The 23232-nt window shown below is 48.5% G+C and overlaps 1 protein-coding gene across 2 annotated transcripts in view; it reads right to left on the bottom strand.

The window, feature by feature from the left end:
• Positions 1 to 23232, bottom strand: part of TVP23A (trans-golgi network vesicle protein 23 homolog A) — a 512460-nt gene that overhangs the window by 143423 nt on the left and 345805 nt on the right. Inside the window, exon 7 of one of the 2 annotated variants that reach the window (XM_069647834.1) lies at positions 14118 to 15032. The exons of the other annotated variant lie outside the window; for it this stretch is intronic. Coding sequence (XP_069503935.1) covers positions 14991 to 15032 — 42 coding nt within the window. The 3' untranslated portion in view covers positions 14118 to 14990. Of the gene's footprint in view, positions 1 to 14117; positions 15033 to 23232 lie in introns of those variants that run through there. 2 annotated transcript variants of the gene reach the window in all.

The raw sequence follows: 23232 nt of genomic DNA, 5'->3' as shown, positions 1-23232 counted from the left end.
AGTTTTATGAGGTTTAGCCGTCAGTGTCAGTTCACCCATTGCCAAGAAGAGCACATTAGAGATCAACTAATGATCAAATGTATCAACGACAAAATCAAGGAGGAGATGTAGAGAGAGCACAATCCAACTCTTGGAAGAGCCATCGAAATTGCAAAAAACATAGAACATACTGAGCTATGCATTAAAGCACTACACTCGGAGAAGAGTGGTGACAGTCACAAAGGGCTCGATAAATAAAACTTCAAAGGCATCTCAGAAACAATGGTCTGCAAAGAATAATAACAGGAAGGTGAAAGAATCATTCAGTGATGTAGAACCTTGTGGCACTAAAAGTTGAGGGCGTAAATGGTGTCCTCGCAAAGCAGATCTTAAGTTAACTCAAGGTAGGAGATGTTACAGATGCAGAAGTGGCACTCATCAGGCCAATGATATAGAATGTGTGGCTATGCATATCATTTTCTGAGAGTGCAGACATAAGGTAAATTTAGCCCGATGTTGCAGGAATGTTAGGTTATTTGGACAAGTGAGGGAGGTATGTGAAAATGACGTTTATGAGAATACGTAGAGAGAAGTGGTTAATTTGGTACAAGCAGTATCAGGAAAAGTGAAAAGGAGTAAACCACATGCCATGATTTCCATAAATGGTGTACAAATATCCATGCGGATACAGTGGTGTGGACTACACTCTTGCAAGTGTACAAGTATGAAGAAATAAATGTAATTGCTGCACACTTGAAGAGCCAGAAATCAAAGCAAATGCATATGGGGCTATCACCATTGACATAGTTGGACAGTTCACGGCTGAATTGGAGTTTAAAGGGAGAAAAGCAATGAGCATGGTGTATGCAGCAACCAAAGGAGGAGAACTACTGTCTTGGGATGATCGGGGGGAGCTGACCATCAGATTGGATGCACGCCACCCAGAACATGTGTTGGCTGTTCCGCAAACTGAAGTGTACAATAATGCGCTAGAAGTTGCAGTCATTTCCGCAGGTCTTTGAGAAAAAAACTAGGATGTATCCAGGGCTACGTACATCGCATAAGACTGAAGCAAGGGGCAGCTCCAGTCTTTTCCAAAGGGCACATGGTGCCTTTAGCTTTACGTAAAGACGTAGAAGCAGAAATCACACAAATAGCAAGGGAAGGGATTGTGGAGAAGGTGGAGGCCTCAAAATGGGTTAGCCCAATAGTTGTGGTGAGGAAGCCCAATGGATCAGTAAGACTTTACATTGAATAGATGATCTTTTGGCTGAAGTCGTTGATGCTCAGATATTCTCAATTTTAGCAGCTTATTACCAGATTAAAATACATGAAGATTAAATGGATTTAATAGCCTTTATAACCCCCGTTGGGCTGTTCAGGTGCAGAAGAATGCTGTTTAGACTTGTCGAGGCGGCTAGTGTTTTTCAAAATGTTATGCAGAGGTTGTTGTTGGGAAATGGAATTGGAGTACTATTTTATCAGGATGATGTATTAGTGTGTGGAGTGACCTTGGAAGAGCATGATAATCATTTGAGAAGAGTGCTTGATCTTTTGTAAGAGGCAGGTTTAACAATTGCCTGGGAGAAGTGCACTTTCAGAGCAGACACAGTGACTTATCTGGGTCATGACATTTCCAGGCAAAGGGTGAAGCCCAAGCATGATCTGGTGGAGGCTATCAAAGGCATATCTTGGCCAAAGAGCAAGAATGATGTGGCATCCATTTTATGTCTGGTGGAGTTTATAGAAAGATTGGCATATAAGACAAAGAACATGAGAAGACTTACAAAAAAGGGTGTGGTATTTCAATGCAATGAAGAGTACATCAAAGAATTTGATATGGTTAAACTGTGTATAGTTGATGCACCCGTTTTAACAGGATTTGTATAGGGACGAAAGACACTGATTTATGCTGATGCAAGGGATAGTGGATTTGGAGCCATTTTAATGCATGAATTGGATGGTGGACTTTTGACCATAGCGTTTGCCTCAAGTGTGTTGAAGGAGGCAGAACAGAGATATTGTGTAGTGGAGAAAGAAGTGTTGGCATGCATGTGTGCGGTCAACAAATTCAAGATGTATGTTTGGGGAAGAAAATGTATAATAAGAACAGATCACAAACCTCTCATTAGTATCTTCAACAAAGGTAGACTAGAAGGTGTGTCAAGAAGGATCATGAAATGGGTAAGTAGTCTACAAGGTTTACAGTTTCAGATGGAGCATGTTCAGGGAAGGAACATTGTTGGGGCCAATGAGTTGTCCAGGTCTGCGGTCTGTCAATCTCAGGTGGTTGAAGATGCTGACGAAGAAGAGGAGGTAATTGCTGAAATTGTTCAGGTGCAGGAGAGCATCAAGCAAAAAGAGTGGGATGTGGCTAGTACCAATGCAAACGTTTATAAGGCAGTTTTGGAGTTAGTGCAGGTGAACTTTTATGTCAGTGGTGACGAGAGTGTTAAGGACTACAGGAGGATGAGAGATGAGTTTTTTGCAGAGGACACAGAATGGTTTTTCCTGAAAATATGAGGAAAGCAGTCATGGAGCTGGGTGATAGTGGACATTTAGGTTTGGTGAGAACCAAGGCATTGATAAGAGTGGATTCTTGGTGGCCGGGTGAAGACAAGGAGGGGGAAGCCATGGTAAAGGAATGTTCAGATTGCATGGATGGTGACAAATGGATTAGGGTGTGCAAGCTACCCATGTAGGTGCGGGATAGTCCAAAAGTGCCATGGGATGAGATTCCTTTGGATCTGTTGTCGATCTAGAAAAATAGACACCCCTCGATCAGAAGGCTATGTATTATGTTGGCCGAAGACCAACCGTCTCATGCATTTAGTATTAGAAATATATAGCCATAAGCTCGACTAAGGTGCGGCCATTTTAAAGTGACTGAAATCGCCATCTTGTTTTCTCTAATGTTGCCTTTTTGCCTCATGTAAAACTGCTTTGCTGAAATATTATTCTGCTTCACTGGTGCACAAGGCAAGGCCACGAGTGGCATGTTGAAGCATAACGCAGTAACCCAGACAGAAATGCCCGGTCCTCTCCCTCGCATATCCTTGGAGAATGAGAAGCAAGGCATTCTAATCAGTACAGCAGGTGCCAGCTAGTCTCAGTAAGCACAGTAGAAATGCTAGAGCAAACATTAAAAGACTTGAATTATGCTCTTCTTTGCGGCCCCCCTTCCCTGAGCCCGGTAGAGCCCTGAAGAGCAAGTTGACCCCCAGTACACGAATAGAAACGAGGCGATAGCAAGGCCTGGAATGTGTGTCTCCCTGCGCACAGCTTGCTTGCAGAAACAGAAGCATTGTGTTCTTTAAAACAAAGACTTATGTCTGTGAGCTTATAAAATTGCAAACTGTTACTAAATGAATGTTTGAAGGTGTCATTCTCGTCACCATTGTCAATCATCGTGCCTAGTTCAAAGGAAATGCAATAGGGGCGGTATAAGTTGTGACACTACTGATTACTAGATGCTTGTTTTGTAGATATGTAACTGTTGTACAAATTTCTCTCTCTTGCGTCCTCCGAGGTCTGGTAGACACACGTCGCGGGGCGTGGGACCAGTTGGCCAACTGAGACCATTTGTTTTGCAATAAACCCTAGATTTTGGGAATACAACCTCGTGTCTGGCGTATCAGTTCGTGTGTGTTGATTGTGCCTTGTTTCCATAGGCAAGGGTCCATCAGGGGCCCCTTCATTGTTGGGTCCATTCAATATTAGAGGGGCCAAAGATACTTACCTGTTGGTAGTAATGGACTTGCTATCGAAATGGCTGGAAATGTTTGTGCTAAAGGAGGTGACTTCTAGCAGTATAATTAGGTTATTAGAACCACTAGCAGCAGTGTTTTCCTCGCCAATGTTTGTCGGACAATGGTCCCCAGCTAGTGTCGAAGGAATTCAGGTAATTTTGGGGAAAAATTGAATTGAGCAGGTGACAATGGCTCTATATCATCCACAGGGCAACAGATGTGTTGAAAGGTTTAATTACACTTTGAAGGATGTAATTAAGATTGCAGTTGCTACTGGTGGGTATTGGATTAGAGCTGTCATGGAAAGAACATTTCAATATAGGTTGGCTCCACATGTGGTGACAGGAGTGGCGTCTTTTGAGATGTTGCGCAGGCAGGAAGCCCAATACACACTTGTGCCTGAGCTGGATGGGCAGGTCAAGGTGTGGGAATGTGGAGGTAGAAAGTGTGAGAGAGAAATTGTTGAGTGGGTATAAAGCAAAAAGAATGTATGATGAGAAGTAATGTTGCAAAAAGGTTGATGTGAGACCAGGTGACCCAATCAAAGTGAAGTTGCCAGTCAAGGTGAGGAAGGGTAACTGTTTTCTGAGCCTATGAAGGTGGTCAGAGATTTGGGAGTGTCTGTGCTCGTCAAGAGGGGGAGGAGTGTGGAACAAGAAGAGAGTGGCTTTCATTTGCAGTGGAAGTGCATCCAACATTTAGTGGAAAGAAGGGAGGTGTTAGGTGTGTGCATTTATGTAAATAGTTAACTTTTATGAATGTCCTATTGTATTACATTCACAGTGTACTTAGGTACTATGGCAGTGTGTTCCAGCACATAGAACCTCAAACCTCAGGATGGTCTGGAGTGGAGCAGAGGTTCCAGTTGTCAGTTGGTTAGGCAGCTAGGAGGTTGCTGCCAAGAACCTGTTATACCTAAATAAAGGCTTTGGACAGTTAATGTAATGAAGCTCTGTCTGTTTAAGTCTTCACCTTAACAGGTGTGACCAGCGGGCTAGGCATGCAGACCTGATCCTCTGTAGCTCCTGTGGCCACCTGCAGAAATCCGGTTAAAACAGCAGTCAAACCGAATCACTTTGACTGAAATCCGACATGGAGGCGAGGAGAACAACCTGTGATCCTGCTGCAGGCATCTGGGAACCGAAGGTGGGCTCCCACTGAAGATATTCATGCCGGAAGCCACGACATGCATGGCACGGGTGAGTGAGGTAAAGATGGCTGCCAGCGGTCAAACAGAGTGATTGATCCGGGGGAAGTGCACCGGGAAAAGGACCAGCGCCAGTGGTGAGACAGAATGTGCAGAGCGGGGGGAATGGGAGGGGGTTCTGCAATAATGCATCCAGGAGATAGCAGACAGGCGCGGGTTTCTCAAACGGTCTCCCAGCTGGGGACCCAGTGGTCAGAGTGAAGCGAAACCGCTGGGGACACGGACAGAGGATGAAGGCCAAGATGGGGAAAAAGCTGTGCAGTATTGTTGGAAGAAAATGGTGGTAGCATGGCGGGGGTGAGCTGTTAAATGCTGTGCTGTCCAGCGTCCGCTGGTAAGGAAGAGCAGGGCTCCACTTTCCCTGGTCGGCCCTACACTGACTGGAGCTCCGGCCTGGTGAAGGGGGAGTGAGGATTTCAGACATTTGAGTGGGGGCTGGCCCCTTGCCTGGGACACTCAAAGCGAAGTGGGGGAAGGTGCGACGGCTCCTGGGTAAAGGACCAGGACAAGGGCGGCAGCCTGGAAGGGGAGTGGGGTCCACAGAAACGGTGCCCAGTGACAGGGAGATCATGGTAAAGAGCTTGCAATGGATGGAGAAGTATATGAGCCAACGTTCCCTTTAATGTGCCCGCCTGTGTAGCCGTGTACCTTTCATTGTGAAGCCACGCATATAGTTTTCTTTATTGCGCACGTGCACTCCCTTCAATCTTCAATGATTTTTTTTTTCTTCTTCAACAGTTCATCTAATGAGGACGGGCATGGCATGGACCTCTGCAGTCACTCTATTGATGGAGTCACATGCTTTTCATATGATTGGCTGTAGCAGTGCTTGGATGCAAGTACTCCGATGCTAAAGCCAATCAAACACAGTTACACACGGTTGCTTTTAATATGATTGGCTGTGGCAGGTCTTGAATACAAGTACTCCGCTGCTACAGCCAATCAAACACAGTTGCACACGGTTGCTCCCGCCTCCCACTCAGTCAGACAGACCTCATACATGAGGCGTGGCAGAAGGCACCTTGGTTGGAGGCGCTATCCGATGGACGTGCCGTCGAGCGACTCGTGTTCCATTACCAGCATTTATTCAGGCTCATACGCGGTGGCACTGGTGAGTAAAATAGAGGCTTTCGCCTGATGTATTGGTAAAAGAAAGAAAAAGTAAAGTGTGTGAGAGAGAGAGAGAGAGCGAAAGCAAGTTGCTTGCACGCAGAGCCCCATGTCAATGGGCCAGCACTGAATTGCTCAGGTCCACAGCATTCACTGCAGGGGTGAAGCGTACAGGCTCCTAACCTCAGACTTGTGCGCCCTGTAACATCAGGTGCCCATGTTGTTCTTGAAGCCACCCTGCCCGGACTTCGTTTTCACCCAGCCTTGAGAAGGCCTGCCAGTTGCGGGAGGGGAGGGCGCTGCCACTGGCCAGCCGAGCACAGATGGGGCACGATCGGGCCTTGCTTTCACAGCGTTGCTATGTCCGGCTGGGGAGGACCCTGCCTGAGATGCTCTTGTTAAGCAGGGCCACCTGGGGCACAGGAGGGCCATGGGCCCGTCTAGGGCCAATAGGCCAGTGGGCAGACTGCAACAGGCCTGCTCGAGCCATCCTGCTTCCGACTGGGCCTGCTGGCTGGCAGCCAGGCCCGAATGTATGCAAATCTCAGAAGAGTAGGGCCTGATGGGAGAAAGGAACTGTGCTACAATGTGCCTCTTCTGCTCTGCGTGGCCTGCCAAAGCTACCCCAATACTTGGGCCAGGCAGCTCTGCAGAGGCTCAGGGGTGGGTCAATTCTTGCCTTCTAACCCTCCTTTAGCGGGGCTTCCAGGACAGGCCCAGCCCCTGCCCTTACAACTCTTACTTGCATGGCAGTGGCACAGGGGAGAATCTGTGAGCAAAAAGGCAGATCTGCCCCAGCTGCGTTAGCGCTTTCCCCTGATTTGTTGGTAAAAGAAAGAAAAAGTAATGTGTGCTAGAGCGAGAGAAAGCAAGTTGGTTGCATGCAGAGCTCCTGGTGTTGTAGCAGAATTTATTTTGCTGCAGTCAAGGGCCAGCACTGAGCTGTTCAGGTCCACAGCATTCACTGTAAGGGTACAGCGCACAGGCTCCTAAACTCAGACTTGTGCGCCCCATAACATCACGTGCCCATGTTGTTCTTGAATCCACCCTGCTGCTCTATTTACTCTTTATTTGGTGTTGCTGGGAAATCCTTTCTGGGCAATGACAGTTGGAGGATGAAGTTGCCCTGTTACCTTGCCAGGCAAAATGATCCCTCTCTTCCCAATTGCTTTCATGGATTTTGTGAGTTGCAAGCACCTCGCATCCCTCCCTTCATCTTCCTTCAGGGTGGTTTGGCCTTAAGGTACCAGGTTGGTGTGAAAGCTATGGTGGTATGTTGCTGGTCGCCACTGTATTCCTCATGTTTGTCATGTTCGTTGAACATGTTTGTGAGGGATTGGTGGGTCTAGCTGCATTCCCCATGGATGCCTTTTGTAATGTAAACAACTTGTCATCTTTAACACTTTAGCAGCTTCCTATTGCATTGCATAGCAGTAGAGGAGGTGGTGTGATTTGTGACCGAAATTAAATGGAAAAATCTATATAGTAAAGATGACATCGGGATAATGAAATTAAAATCAAAGTAGAAAAAAATGGCGAGAGTGTGGGACAGTGGGTGCATTCTCCATTGTTCTGCCTATCTGCTCCTGTGTATTAATTTGTGAGGCAGAATCTGTGTTCCACTCGAATAACCAGGCTCCCTTCTTGTACCAATCCATCATAAAACGAAAGATCGTGCTAATGTTTAGAGATTTTAAATGACACAATTTCAGAGGAGTTAAAGTCTTAGGAGGAGAGCAGAGCACCTAAATGTCCCTTAAAGTAGAGCTTATTTGTGCCTCAAATTCGCATTCCTCGCTTGCAGAGTGTGGATCACTTAGCACTTGCTCACTGGCAGGGCTCTGGCACCGATTGCCACGGGTGCATCACTCAGTTGCCCACATGACTGAAAAACAGCCTGCACACAACTATTATTTGGTGCGCACAGCCTAAATGAAATTAGAGGGAACATTGGTTGGGATCCCGGAGAGAGAGGGGTACAGTGTGGAACTGTTCGTAGAGATTGATCCTGGAGAGGCTGCAAGTGAGGGGGTCTCTCAAAGCTATTCACTGTGGAGTGAGCAGACAAGGTGCCTGGAAGGGCGCCGCCACCCGGGGGTCCCTCCGCAGGCGTTGGTGACCAAAATACTCAACTTCAGAGACAGACGCTATCCTGCAGGAGTCTCGAAAGACCAGCTGCTATGAGGTGGGCAACGCTAAGATACATATTTTTCCTGGACTTCATCCTGGAGGTGCAGCGACAACTGAGAACTTTCGATGCAGTGCGACGGCGCCTTCAAGAACTGAATATCAAATATATGATGTTTTATCCAGCCAAACTGAAGATTATTGCAATCTTAGTTTTTCATGTCACTGCAGGAAGTGTGGGCCTGGTTGGAGTCCACAGCAGGACGCCCGTGACAACAGGGGGCGGGGGGATGGAGGGAGCCCCGCAATCAAGAACTGAGAGCGTTTTTTGGCAGGGGTGACCTGTGAGGGGGTTGTGCAGACCACAAGTAAGCGGAATGAGGATGGAAAAAGGGAGGTTGCCTCTTCACCAGAAAAGGGAGTATGGTGGATGGCATGGCTGTGGGGTCACGGATTGGGGTTTGGGGAGTGTGGAGGAGGGGGCAGGGTAGCAGGGGGTACAGGCAGGGCTTCTTTAGTATGGGGGGGATTTGGGGCAGACAGGGAGAGAGAGGGTGGAGGAGGGTGAGGAATATGGGAGGGCAGTTTTGAAGGTCACTGGAGCGGTTTATCAGTGGCTGATGGTTATTTCGGGAGGGAGGAGGCTGCATAGGCAGTTGGGATCAATGGGTTCTGTTTGCAAGGGTCAGTGTTCGGGTTGATAGTGCAGATCACGGCAACAACTTTGGGGCAGAATGGACGCAATATGGGGGAGGACTTTAAGAACGGGGCCAACGTGGGGGATAGTTTGAAGATTGGGACCTGGAATATCCGAGGGCTAGGAAAGCGACTTAAATGTGGGCAAGTGGGAGGATTCCTGAAACGGCACAGTGTTCAACTGGCCGTGCTCCAGGAAACATATGGTGCAGAAAAACTTGGAATCCCTTAGAAGATGGCGGGGGTTGCAATGGTGGGGACGACTTCCTCGTCATATGCTAGAGGGGTCTTGATTTGAGTGGTGTCAGGGTTTCCATTCCAGGCAGACAAGATCTTACCCGACGAGATCGGGAGGACGATGGTGCTCTTGAGTACATTAGAGGGGAGAGGAATATGTGTGGTCAATTCTTATGCGCCCAATGTGGATGACAAAGACTATTTACTCTTGGTATTAGACTTGGTGGGGCGGGGGGACAGGGAAGGGCTGTTCACATGGGTGGGGGACTTTAATTGCCTTCTGGACCCAGACTTGGACAATTTGGGAAAGACTGGTCAACTAAAACAGAGGGTAGTAGGGGACTTGGTGGAGTTGTGGAGAGAAGATATTCCGTTTTCGGGGGCGCACATCTCTTACTCGCGCCTAGACTATCTCTTTGTGGGGGCGGAGGATTGTCACTCCTTCGGCAATACCGAATACCTGGGGAGAGTCCTCTCGGATCACTCCCACCCTGGTGTCGAGACTGCAGGGGCTGTGGCAGAGGCCACCAAAGCGCCTACAAGCCATGGCCCTGGAGCATGTGGCATTCAAGGAAACGCTACAGGAAGCAATAGTGCGGTTTTTCGAAAGTAATGGAGGGGTCAGTGGAGACAGTGGTAACTCATGGGAGGCCTTTAAGGCAACAATCAGGGTGGTCTGGATAGCTAAGGTAACTGGGGTAAGGCGGACATTACAGGACACGCTGAGGAAGAGGGGGAGGTGTCACACCTGGAGAGGGAGCTAGCAGAGGGACTGGCGAAAGTACTAGCTTCTCATCGGAAGGCGCAGGCTGCATTATCAAATTTTAATGCGAGTAGGCGGGATGTGCAGCTTCACGAGGAAGGGGATAAGGCGGTGCGCTTGCTTGCCTGGTGGATTAGCCAGGAACGGCAGAAGGTTATCACGCAAATTAGGCAGGAATCAGGAGAGGTGGTCAGCACCCAGGAGGGTATCAATGAGGCGTTCCGGCTCCATTATCAAGCTTTGTACACAAGTGAGGGGACTATACTGTAGCAGAGGCAGACAAACTGCTGGACTTGATCTAGCTGCCGGTCTTGCCTGGGGACCTCAAGGAAGGGTTGGAGGAACCTATTGAGGAATTGGATATAAGATGCACGTTACAAGCCATGCAGAAAAGTAGATCTCCCGGAAGTGGCGGTTTCCCTGTAGACATCTACTGTACGTATGCAGACCATTGTATGAGGAGGCCTTTGAGACAGAGACCCTCCCTGCCTCGATGAGGGAGGGAGTCATTACAGTCTTATTGAAAAAACTGAAAGACCCCTGGGATTGTGCATCCTACCACACCATCTCGTTATTAAATGTTGATGTAAAGATTTTAGGAAAGATCCTGGCCACTAGACTTTCGGGGTGGCTCTGATATTGGTGCACCCCGACCAGTGCAGATTCATAGGGGGACGTAACACTTCAATGAACCTATACCGCTTGCACCATGTGATGGACCTGGAAGGGGAAATGGCATAGGCATCTTTCGATGCAGTTAATGCCTTCGATTCACTGGAATGGGAATGGCTATTTAAAGTATTGGGTGCCTACGGGTTTGTGGATAACATCCTTCGGTGGCTACGGCTTTTCTACACAAGACCGGTGGCGAGGATGAAAACGAATGACTGAGCGTCACAGCAGTGGGTGCTGGGTAGAGGGAGGTGACAAGGGTGCCTGGTCTTACCAATCTTGTTCTCTATGGCACTGGAACCGCTGGCATGGTTTCTCTGGAAGGAGACGAGTGAGGCAAGGATATCGGCAGAGTGAGTGAGGCATATAGTCTCTTTATATGCTGATGATCTTTTATTATATGTGGGGAACCCGCAGACAACATGCCAATGTTACTGGAGATATTGGGCAACTTCCGGCTGCTGTCAGGTTTCCGCATCAATAAGGAAAAGTCCTTGCTGTTCCTCTTGGGAGGTCTTCGTGGCCTTGACCTAGCTACCCTCCGAGATTGGGGCGATAAAGATGGAAGGGGAATCGTTCCGGTAATTGGGAGTCCAGATCTTCCACGACATAGAAGAAACATATGTGTACAATACAGGCAGGGTGCTGTCAGGGATACGGGATTAGAGTCAATTCTGCAAAAAGCTACCAATATCACTGATGGAAAGGGTGGCACTTTGTAAAGTGGCTATACTTCCAAGGTTGTTGTACTACTTTACCAACATCCCTTATAGCATCAAGAAGGTGTTTATTAATGCTAGACAGGAAGATAAGGGAATTGTTGTGGGAGTCAAGGCGGAGAAGGGTCTCGCTGATGATCTTGCAGTGCTCGCTTCTAGAGGTGGGGCTCAATCTGCCAGACTACGAGCGATACTTCATGGCAGCACAACTGCAGGCTGTACTAGTGTGGGGAGAGTTGTCGAGGGGACTAGTGGGGGCACTCCCAGCTCATTGGTGGGAAATAGACTTGCTGTGGGGCACGGTGCGAGGAAAAGGAGCCACCAATGTATTTCAGGTGGTGAAGGCAATCTGGAGGAAGCTCCTGGGGAAGCTACATGCGACGGGATTGTACAGCGCTGCCATGCCGTGGAGTGTGGACCAGAGGCTTCTCTCGGCACTGGGGAGGTTGGGGCTTTCTGACCTGGGGGAGAGGAGGTGTAGGTCAGTGGGAGACCTGTTTGAAGACGAGAAGTTGATGCCATTTGAGGAGTAGAGTACGCGATATGGGGTTCCAAGGGGGCACTTCCTGATATACGGGATGGTGACTAGCCGCCATGTGGAAGGAGAACCCAGAGGAGCCACGCCAGCTGATGCAGGTGCTGCTCACACATAGGGCCACAGTCTCTCGAATTTTCCAGGGGGAGCTTGTGGTCAAGAGCAAGTGGGAGAGGGATATGGGGGGTCAGATACTGGAGTGGAAAAATCTGGGAACAAGTATGGAAAGGTTTCAAGGAATGCTAGGTTCCATCTACTCCATTTTAACATCTTGCATAGTGTGTGTTACCCAGGTTAAATTGTATGCTATGAACAAAAACCTAAGTCAGGACTGTCAGCGATGTAGAACAGGTCCGGCAGGGATTTGGCACATGCTGTGAGGATGCAAAGTTGTTGCCAGGTACTGGCAGGCAATGATGTCGAAGGTTAATGGGTTGCTTGACTCTAGTCTTGAATGTAGCCCGAAGGTGTGCTTGTGTGGCATAATCCCGGGGGGGAAACAGCATAAAATGAGGAACCTTACAGAACAGTTCATGTTGATACTAGCGAAAAGACGGGTTCCAATTGCCCAATCACTGGATCAAGGATATCTGTAGGTGGGAGATGGCAGAGTTGGATATTTTACAGAGAGCCAGGAATCCCCGAGCTGAAAGAAGTGGTGACAGTGGATTGGGGCCAACTGTTGACCAACGTATGCTTCAGCGCAGACTTGAACCCCCTTGAGATGAGGGACAACAAAAAGGAGAAAATAATAAAACAGACAATGGGTGGGGGATGAGGGGCAACATGGGCATGTGAGGAGGGGCAGGGGAAGGGTCGATATGTTGTTGGATGGACTCTAATTTTCAATGCAAGATGTTGCCAGTTGGTGCACATATTGAATTTTGGTTTCTATGTACAACGAAAACTCGAATAAGCAAATGTTTTTTTTAAAAGACTGATACTACAGTCGTCGTTAGAACTGACCAGACAGGACAGGCAACAGAGCCCATTTTAACGAATAAAGGACTTATACAGGGGTGCATTTAGCACCCCCTACTCTTCAATCTGTATGTATTAGATGTGCAACAGGGTTTACATGCTTGCTGCAGCTTTCCACCTTGTATTGCGAGCGAGCATGTGCCCTGGTTAGCATATACTGGCGATACTATTCTATTGGATTACATGACCATTGGCCTCCAGCATTTGTTGAATGCATTACATGGGTATGCAACCAACAATATGCTGATAAATTATAAGGCAGCTAAAATTATGGTCATGGGCACGCAAAGAAGAAGAGGTATGTCTAGTTTCAGGTGGGGGATTGGGAAGGTGCCATTGGAAGCTCTGACAACATATATATTTTTGGGGGTTCCTAATACCCTGTGTCCCAGTCTCGCCTTCTACGAAACTGACATAACACAAAAAGTCGTTAAGAAATGGTCTGCAATCTGCCAGTTCATTTTGCGGAAGGGTAGCAATAGCATGAGGGCTTCATTAAAATCTATAAAAATAGTATCTTTCCTGCAGTGCTATATGGCATTGAAACTTTACCCTCAAAATATTTGAAGTGGTTTGATACATTTTAGGGGATGCTTCTGCGCTCCATCTTGGGGGGTACCTCGAACGGTCCCGGTGGAGGTGCTCAGATGTGAGCTGGGTGTAACTTCACGCAAGGCACTTTGGCAGCTATTGGGCTTGATCTGGTAACTGTCCCATATTGGGCTTAACCGCCTCGGCCATTGAAGCTAGTCCGCAAAACAAACTTTCTGCCGATCTGGAGGCAACGATGCAGTGGCATTTAAAAGCTATATGATTATTTCCCCCTCCAGACGAGTATTGTCCTACTTATCTCCGCCAGCTAAAAACAAAAAGAGCAGACTGGGATCGCTTGATAAATCTAGATAGCTTGCACAAGAAAAAGCAATAAGTGGAATATGTCAAATCTGGCATTCTTATGGGAAGCCCTCTGCAGTGTCTTAAGGCCATGATCATCTTCTATTAGACATTTTATCATGAATATGTGTTTTAACATTTTGCCCACTAACGAATATTATGGCGCATGGGCTGGCATCCCAAAAGAACTTAAAACATGCTGTCTATGCAGTCAAGCAGTTCAGATAAGCAGGCATCTACTATTAGAATGTCCTATGCTGGGAGACCATTATTGTAGAGCATATCAAAAGCTAGTCCCATCCATGGATCAACTCCACACAGATCCTTTCTGGAGTACTATATTTACTGCATCTTCGGTGGTGATGAGTTGGACTGCAGCATATCTCTGGAAAGAGGTTCTTTTTGATGCTAGAAAAAAAGCTGTCATAATAACACTTTAACATGTTTTGCTCTTTTATTGTCTATAACTGTTTAGCAAGTAAGCACGACATTGTTAATATGTTGATGACATTATTTTCATATTAATTGATGCTTTGTAATCAATTGGTATGTTATACATTTTTAAGAAATGTATTTGTTAATTGTGTAACTTAAATGATGTATCTGTTTCTTTTAATAGTGCAAAGGTTTAATTAAACTGTAAGCATTTATTAAAAACAAATTTAAAAAAATTAAAAAACCTATACAATCACCACTAGGTTCACTTAAGTGACATCATGAAATAACTTAATCAAGCAATGCAGGTAAGGCATGTAGATGCTGTAAAATGATGTGACTCAGTCACAAGTACCGTCCAAACCCTAAAATGAATGGGGTCTTGTGCCTAAACAGCACAGGGTCTAACACAATGTTTCTCACAGGTATGAGTTCCCTTTAGTTTAGTTTAAAGCACATTAAAAGTTCTATTACAATTTACCCAAGCATAGGTACGTTCTCTCCTTTCTTCCATACACAAGGCTAACCCAGGGGTAGGTGCCCAGGAGTTGCAGGGTTGAGGATTCTTCCAGTCTGGTGCAACTGCAAGATGCAATCCCCATCAGCGAAGAAATGCAGAATCCAACAATGCAGGCCACTTCACAGGATGAATGGATGGAGGTGAATTTCACAGATGATCACCATTTGCAGGCGACTACAGGCGTTCCTTCCAGTTGCGGTCGCAGCAGCTGCTCCAAAAAAAGTTCCCTTGAAGATAGGAAGCTGGAATTCGGGGAGAAGGCGACTTGTGGCACAAGCTGGTCTGGGCTTGAACGAAGAATGGCGATGATTCTGGCAAGGTTGCCCATGAGAGAGCTGGTCAGTCCAGAGACTCTTCTGAAGGCTCTTAAGTGCTGGATCTTCGAGAAGTCGTCGAGACTAGTTGGTCCTGTAGGGAAGGCATGGTATCAAACTGTAAGTCAGACACAAGTGATCACAGTTCAAGAGTGTTTATTGAACTTCAATTGGGTTTGAAAAACAGCTATCTAATCCTAAATCTAACGATGGGAGCAAGCTACGACCATCAAATAATGCAGTCCTAGTTGAGTCTGTCAAAATAAAAGGGCCTATACTAACAGAACTATTGCCAATCCTTACTTCTAAATACAATAGGGGGTAATTCATGGAATAACTGTACGCCGAAATTTGTGGCGCAAGCGTGAAAAAGTTAGCGTACGCGTACAATTTTTTCGAAGGCCCTGCGTGTGTTTTCCCGGGATGTGCGCCAAATCCGTGCTTACCTTACACGTCACTGCGACTTTTCAAACGCATGGCCGCCAGGAACGGGTAAGTGCACAACTTCTCGCGCACACACCTAAAAAGGGGTCGGAACAACGTGTGAAAATGTAGGCGTAATGTGGGAATTACTGCTGGGAAATACGCGCAACGACCACACACTAGTTAACAAAACATTCATGGAATCGAAAAGGGAAAACCTGTGCACGTCAAAACACACGCACACATACGTCTGCCACACGAAAGCAGGAGGAAGCGCCACCGTGCAGCATAAAAGTGCACGCAAACAACAAACAAGCATATACAGCTACAATGAATGTCCCATTCCTCGCAGCAGTGATCATGGGACACTGCAGGAAGAAGCGAATAGCCAGACCCCGCATGTTTTTGCCTAGGACCAGCCTTTTTGGGATGCCTGATGATGAGGTCTATGGCAGGTATAGGTTTCTACCTCATATCATCCTAGACCTGGTCACTGAGTGGGAGGATGACCTCACATCACCCATCCTGTGCTCCCAAGCATTGAGCCCCTTGGAAAAGGTGCTCAATGTACTGCATTTTTTGGCCACGGCCATTTCAGCAGACAACTGCTATTGTGGGGGGTGTCTCACAGCCCACGCAGTCACGTTGCCTACACCAGGTGTTGGCAATCATCACTGCGTGCCCCTCAGTCCGCAGACACATATACATGCCCAGAACACCCGCAGAAAGGCAGGCCATGGTCCAGGACTTCTACAGGGTGGCACACTTCCCCCAAGTGCTCAGTGCCATAGATTGCACCCATGTGGCCCTACGTCCACCTAGGGCCACTGAAAACATCTACCGCAACCGCAAGCACTGGCATTCCATCAACGTGCAAGTTGTATGCGATGCCAAGGGAATCATCACCTCTGTCTATGCAAACTATCCAGGGTCCACCCATGACAGTTTCATATACAGAATGTCCGCCCTGAGCCGGGCCCTGGAAGCTGGGAAGCATGGCGACACATGGCTCATAGGTAATTACAAATGCCTGTGCACATGCATGCATGTCACACACAGACAAACACACAAGCCCAACTAATGATAAGCTTTATCACCTGACCAGGGGACAGTGCCTACCCTCTGAGCACCTACATGATGACGTCAATACGGAACCCCACCACACCACCCCAGGTAAGATACAATGCAGCCCATATTACAACCAGGGCAATAGTGGAGCGCACATTCGGAGTGCTCAAGTCACGCTTCCGCTCCCTTGACCACTCTGGTGGACAGCTACTATATGCACCCCCAGAAGTGTGCAGGATCATTGTGGCAGCATGTGTCCTGCACAGCGTTGCAACATGGCGGAGCGTACTGGTGGACATGGTGGTGCCCCCACGTTCCCAACCACACGCACGCCCGCTGCGCATGGGAGGGGAATGGGCATGTGGCCAGGCAGCTCGTACCCAGTTTGTGGCCACATTTTGCACCTAAACTCCAACCCATGGGGGGAGTGCACACAGGCCTAGCACATACCAGGTGACAATCGATGATGAGAAAGGGACAGTTAACTGTCACAACCTTACCACCCTGAGAATGTGTCCACGGAAGTGCCACATTGTGTGCATCCCTAGCTACTTAAACACAAGCAATCCCATGTGACTAAAAGGAACACATGCAAGGTGCATATGCCCCCCCCCTGCAAAACAGGGCATGAAAGTACTGGTATGCCACCCAAACCCTCCCAACCACCATGGCCCCCGCCTGCCACACCATACCATGTTATGCAACGGCAAAACATCAAACTATATGCACAACACATGACACAATAGTCATGAAGTGTCACGTGAGAAATATAAATAGGCACTAGACAATTACACCGGACATGGAATCTGAAGAAATGACTGACCAAAACCTCACACCCTGAAAACGGTGGCACAAATGCATGCCACCAGTGGTGCAAGCAACAAAAGTCAGAATACCTGTTGCCATGCACATTGGAGAATAGCAAATTGGCATTACAAACACTGTGCTGCGTGTGTGTCCCCTGCAACACACCGCTCACCAGACAGCACAGTGAGTGGGCATTGCGTTGGGGGAACCCCTTGAGCATCATGAAAAATAAATACAATCAACTAAATAGTACCCGGTCATGCATGTACACGATCAATGAATCGGAAGTGAACATGGATTGTAGGGGCACAGCATGCCTGAGAAGGCAATCTGGGTGCACGTGTGTGCATGGTGTCACCTTAATTGGTGTGGGGGGGGTGTTGACTAAGTGTTTGTGTCAGTAGGGACATGCATCGAATACATGCATGTGAAATGAAGTGAGCCTCAGTGTCCTCTACACAGCACATGTGAACATTGCACTCAAGGGCCGACCCCTATGTGTTAAACCACACCAATCCCCTGACACTTCAAAATAAAACCCAACATAGGATCAGCCATTGACCAGCAGTACATATCAAGTACACAGTACCCCAAATCGGCAATGGCAGACAGTGAGCAATCACTGATTCATTGAAAATCCTTATAGGGCCTACACACAAAGTGCATCAAAGCACCTCAAGGAGGGAGGGAACAAGGGAGAATAACAGTACATTCCTACAAGTCCTTCAAAAGGTCCACAATGTGAAAATGAACTATCAACTCAAAGTACATAGCACAAGTGCTTGGAACAATAAGTTAGAGTCTAGGGAGGGAATGTGGGAAAACAAAACTAACATCGTCATTGCTATGCCTGACAGCAATAGTTGCAGTGCAGGAGTCACATAAGGAGGGGGGTAAGGGAAGAGGAGGGAAAAGGTGAGGAGAGTAACAAAACAAATGACAAACTATGGAAGGTTGATGAAGAATCAAGATAGTGCTGGGGAGGGGGAGAAGAAACACAGAAGGGAAAGGGGAAACAGACAATCTGTAATGATGATAAAAGTAAGTGCCAAAATAAAACTCAAAAAGGTGAAGGTGGAGGGTGGATGGATGGAGGCAGAGGGGGAAATGTCTGCAAAGAACAAGTGGCTACGTATCACTGTGCCTGACGGCAATTGGGGTAGTGCCGGAAAAAGACAGAGGACAAGGAGGTGGTGGAAAGGGTGGTGGAGAGGGAGAGGGGGGAGAGAAGGGCGCAGGGGGCCAAGGTGTAAAGGCAGGAAGGGGAGAGGGGGAAAGAAAGCGCACACACAGGGGGCAGAGGGAAAGAAGACGGTGCAGAAGGGGAGGGGCGTGATGGTGAAGAGGGGGAGACAGAGGGAGACTGGCAGGGGGCAGGTGGAGACAGGAGGGGGACAGGGGACACAGGGGGACAATCAAGTGACCTAGAAGGGTGGTGGACAGGGGTAGACAGGGCCTCCACTGTGGGCCTTTGGTAGTGGTGGCAGGCTCCAGCCTCCTGGTTGGCCGGATTGTCACAAGGGCCAAGTGCAACCAATGGGAGGTGGGGAGCAGGTCCAGGCCACAAATATGACAGTCAAGTCAAAAGCAATGCGGCCATATTTCCAATGGCACAACAAAACACCAGGCAGGGCTGCAAGATGGCCAAAGCAGGGGAAGCAAGGAAATGGGGCTAGTTGAAACGTGTGGTGACAAGGATAACTCAGTGTGCAGCGGTCATGTGGCATATCAAAATCACTGTAGGACAAGTGTCCCAATGCAAAATTGTCAGCACACGGACCCCTCCCACCATCAGTGTGTGTTACACAGCCAAAGGGTGTATGGTACCACCTACAGCAGGAAGTGCATGAACATAGACAGTCAATTCATAAAAAAATCATAAGCAACATGATGAAATGCACAGTCAACAGAATACTCACCAAAATGAAGTGCAGACATGCATTGGAGAAGCCATCCGGAATAGCCACTAGGGGTGTACACACAAGTAGGACTGCAGGGTGGCCACAGATATGATGAAAGCCCAATGCCCCTGTGTGAGATGCTGTCACACCGAGCCATCCTTGCGAGCCCATGGAAAGGGGAAGCAGGAGTAGCAGATGTGTTAGGACCCCAAGCAAAACACATACACAAGACAAGCCTGAATGGGCCCTGCTGGAACACACAGTGGATGCCTTCAAATGCCACAAAAAAACCACACTGTCACATGAATGCACAATAGACAAATAGACAAGGGGTAGGGGGGGACTCGGGGGGGGGGGGGGGGTAAAGGGTGCACCTCAACACCCACATGTGGAGATGTTGAGATTTTTTTTAAAAAAACTCACTGGGCTCAGCGCCTGCACGGCACGGACTATGTGGGAGATAGGTTGTCGTCGTCACACTCTGGATGGAATTCAGAAGGTAGACGCGGCACAGTTGCCTCACCACGCCTATCCGTGGCTTGCCCCTCAGTGGCAGCAAGCATGCAGGTCTGGTAAGCCTGGTCCTGCATGGCAATGACACGTAGGTCTGCATGCATTACCTCACGTGTCACACGTGCTTCCCCCTGCAAGGACTCGCGTGTAAGACGGAGTTCAGCCTGCATGGCCTCACATGACAGACCTAGTACCTCCCGGCTTGCATGGAGTCCAGCTGAGATGGTTCTTTCAAGCCGCTCCATCCTGTCTTCTGCCTGCCTACTGTCGTCCATCATGAGAGCACCCAGAGTAGATCGGAGGGTTCGATGTTCGACCCTCAGGGTCTCGCGGTGTGCCTCTGCCTGAGCAGAAGTAGCTTGACGCAGAGCCACCATTTCAGGCCGGCGTGCCCCGTCAGAGGCCACCATGCCCATCCTGAGTGAGCGGCACGAGGACCACGTAGCCTGCTGCTGGAGCTGCACTTGCCTTTCAGGGGGGAGGATGGAACGGGCCACACTTTCCATACCTTGAGCCATCATCTCAACTGCTGCCCCCTGTTGCTGTGCTATGGCAATAACGGCATGCTCCCACTCAGTTGACTCCGGTAGCGCACAGCCACACGACACCTGCTGGGCTCAAGGAGCTGTGGTCCTTGCTGGGTTGGTGCCGCCCGCAGCTGCAGGAATGCATCCCTCTGTTGACCCGATGCCCAGGAACATGGCCAACTGGTGTTGAGTGTGACCGTGCACCCTAACCACCACAGGCGGACATTCCAACCCTGCCTGGCCCCCTACTGCAGGTGTCGCGGACAGAAGATCATCCAACACAGGATCACTTACCAGCGACGACACATCATGATACAGATCCGGGTCAACATAATGGTCAGAAGATACATCAGAGCCTGACTCAGAGTCCGCTCTGGACACGATGGCCTGGAGCACCAGTGGGTTCTCGTGGGCTGCCACCCCACGACCACCATTGGTGCCTGGATGGTCATGTGAACTGACCACCGTGTCTGGGATGACATCTTCATCCTCTGCCTTCAGTGCTTCATCACCTGCAACATAAACAAAAGAAACAAGAACACGCATGTCAGTAGCACATGCCACACACATACAGATCACAACATTGACAGCCAACACATGAAGCAAACATGTCACACGCAACTCAAAGCCCAACATGCATCCAGTGGCATTGCAATGCAAGGGTATCCCGAAAGCAGAAAAGGATGTGTGCAAAATGTGAAGTCAATACATGTTTTGCATATTGCCCATCACCTGCATCACACAACCTCTAGCAGGCACATATCCAAGGCAGAAATGAGAGATGGCAACAAAGAGATGGCATGTAGCATAAGCATGTGGGAACACACAAATAGCCACAGCTGGCAATCGCACAAAACACACCATGACGCATGTAACATGCATGTTCACGTGCAGCACTCAACAACAATTGACTATGCAGAGTACATGTGTCATAGGAGGCACCTACGCTACTGAGTTTCGATACAGTGAATGGAGGGACATGGGTACTTACATGGCAGGTCACTATCACACAGCAGCATTGTGTTGGCATGTTGAAGGGCAAAACTTGGCACAGGAGTGGGTGTGTGCGGTGCAGTGTATGTGTACCCCCTCAACTTCCAACATCAACACGTATGTAGTGATGTCAATCACCAAACATGACGGCAGTGTAAGGGCAATTGCAGCCATCATGTGCAAATGGTGTGCACTGTCATGATGCCTACCCCCGGAGCACCAGGCCAGGCCCAGCACCCCCGGGAGCAGGCATCACGCCCCCGGGTAAAAGCCCAGCGGCCCTTTATAGGGGCTCTTTGGACTCTGTCCTGGCGCTGTTGGCGCCAGGCTCATAAAGGGAAGTGTTTGGTGCACTTACCTGAAGCAGACCATGCTGCACAATCACCTGATGCAGATCATGCTGCATGAAGAACCAAGCCAAATGAGGCTTAGGAGGGACTATTTTTCTGAAGGAACTATTTTATTACTTGGGTGGGGCTGTGGAAGAATACTCACCTGGAACTTCTTCCAAGGCTATTTAAGCCACACCCGGACAGCCACACGTGCTTCGCGTTGTTCTGCATCCCAGCAGCTGAACGCTCACCGTGTCTGCTCCTGCACCTGGACTCCAGCCACGCCCGCCTCGAACCTGGAACTACTGTAAGGAAATAAGAGAAGAGAAAGGTGAAAACCAAGAACTATTTCAACCTTCTTACCTGCATCCGGAATCTTCACGCCAGCTTTCCTGAAGGAATACTTCCATTTAAAAGCACCGCGTTGCTCGCTGAAGCGAGAGAAGAAGAGACAAAAGGTGAGCAAGGGAACACAAGAGGAAAGCCGGATTTTCAGCCATATTATTTACCGGCTATTCTTGGTGAACCATTCCACATCTCGCGTCGGCGCCACATCTCTGGCAGGTACCGCACCCCGGCCCCTATGGGGAAAGGACAAAAGACTTTACTGGGGAATTATAAAGACATTTAGAGGGGTCGCCCTCATCACCGACTCACCTGATTTACCCCGGCAATTTAACCCCTCAACGCATCGCCTTTGTTCTGCACCTGAAATAAAGGACAGAAAAAGACAACATAAAAGGAGGCTCACACTTGAACTTTTGCATCTTCATACTTACGGCGTATCGCTCAGTAAAGTCAAGTGGATTTGCCAACGCCATTCTAAAACCAGTGAAGTAACTGGACGAACGCGCGCCCCTGCACCAGAAGCAGGATGGAGAGTTCATCCTTCCAAACCATAAGGTGAGCTTAAAACGGGGTTTTGGAGGAAGTCAGAGGAGAATGAAGGGGCAAAGGGGGGAGCAAGCACATTATTCAGCAAACAGTTAATCCCCTTTCTCATCTGCAGAAGGATATTCCTACGGGCCAGACAAGCAAGATTTGGGGGTCCAGTTCAATCGGTGGTCCGAATTCTGCGCATCACGCTTGAAGAAGCCATAGAAACCCAGAACAGCGCCTCCGTGGGAGCCAGGTGAGCGTTACATGCACCATGTAGCATGGATACCGTGAAACACTCACCCTCTGGGCAATAGCAGGGAGGCACTGCATGGCAATGAAAGGTTCCCCACAGAACTGTGCATTGGCAGACAGTGTTGGCATGCATCTATTGCATGTCGTCAGTCAAATTTCACTACAGCCAATGAGAAGTGGACACGATGCAGGACAGATGAGGAACCATCAGTAGTACACCCATGCATGCAGAAGACACAACACCAGTTGAAAAGAGGCAGTGGGCCTGTAACACAGGGAACCATGTGCACAACACAGATGTGGACACCCTGAGGTCGTGCCTGATGCCACACAGACCCACATTGAGTATGAAATGTCTGTCCAAATAACATGACACTTGGATCATCCTGGAGTCATACTACAATGAGCAGGCGGTCAAGGACACCTAGGGGCATACGTGGAATACACATGAAACATGAATGTGCACACATGTGCACGGGGAGCCACTGCCATCAGCACAGTCAGAGCGAGACACACTGCACCAAGGATGCATATGACATGATGACATCTCATCAAGATTGCCCTTGTACACAAGTGACTCAGAACGCAACCAAGCAAAG

This window comes from Ambystoma mexicanum, chromosome 2q, assembly GCF_040938575.1.
Source record: "Ambystoma mexicanum isolate Mex_15411 chromosome 2q, UKY_AmexF1_1, whole genome shotgun sequence".
In the NCBI taxonomy this organism is placed as follows: Eukaryota; Metazoa; Chordata; class Amphibia; order Caudata; family Ambystomatidae; genus Ambystoma; species Ambystoma mexicanum.
Note: the sequence above shows the minus strand (reverse complement) of the source record. Positions and strands in the feature narration are given on the sequence as shown.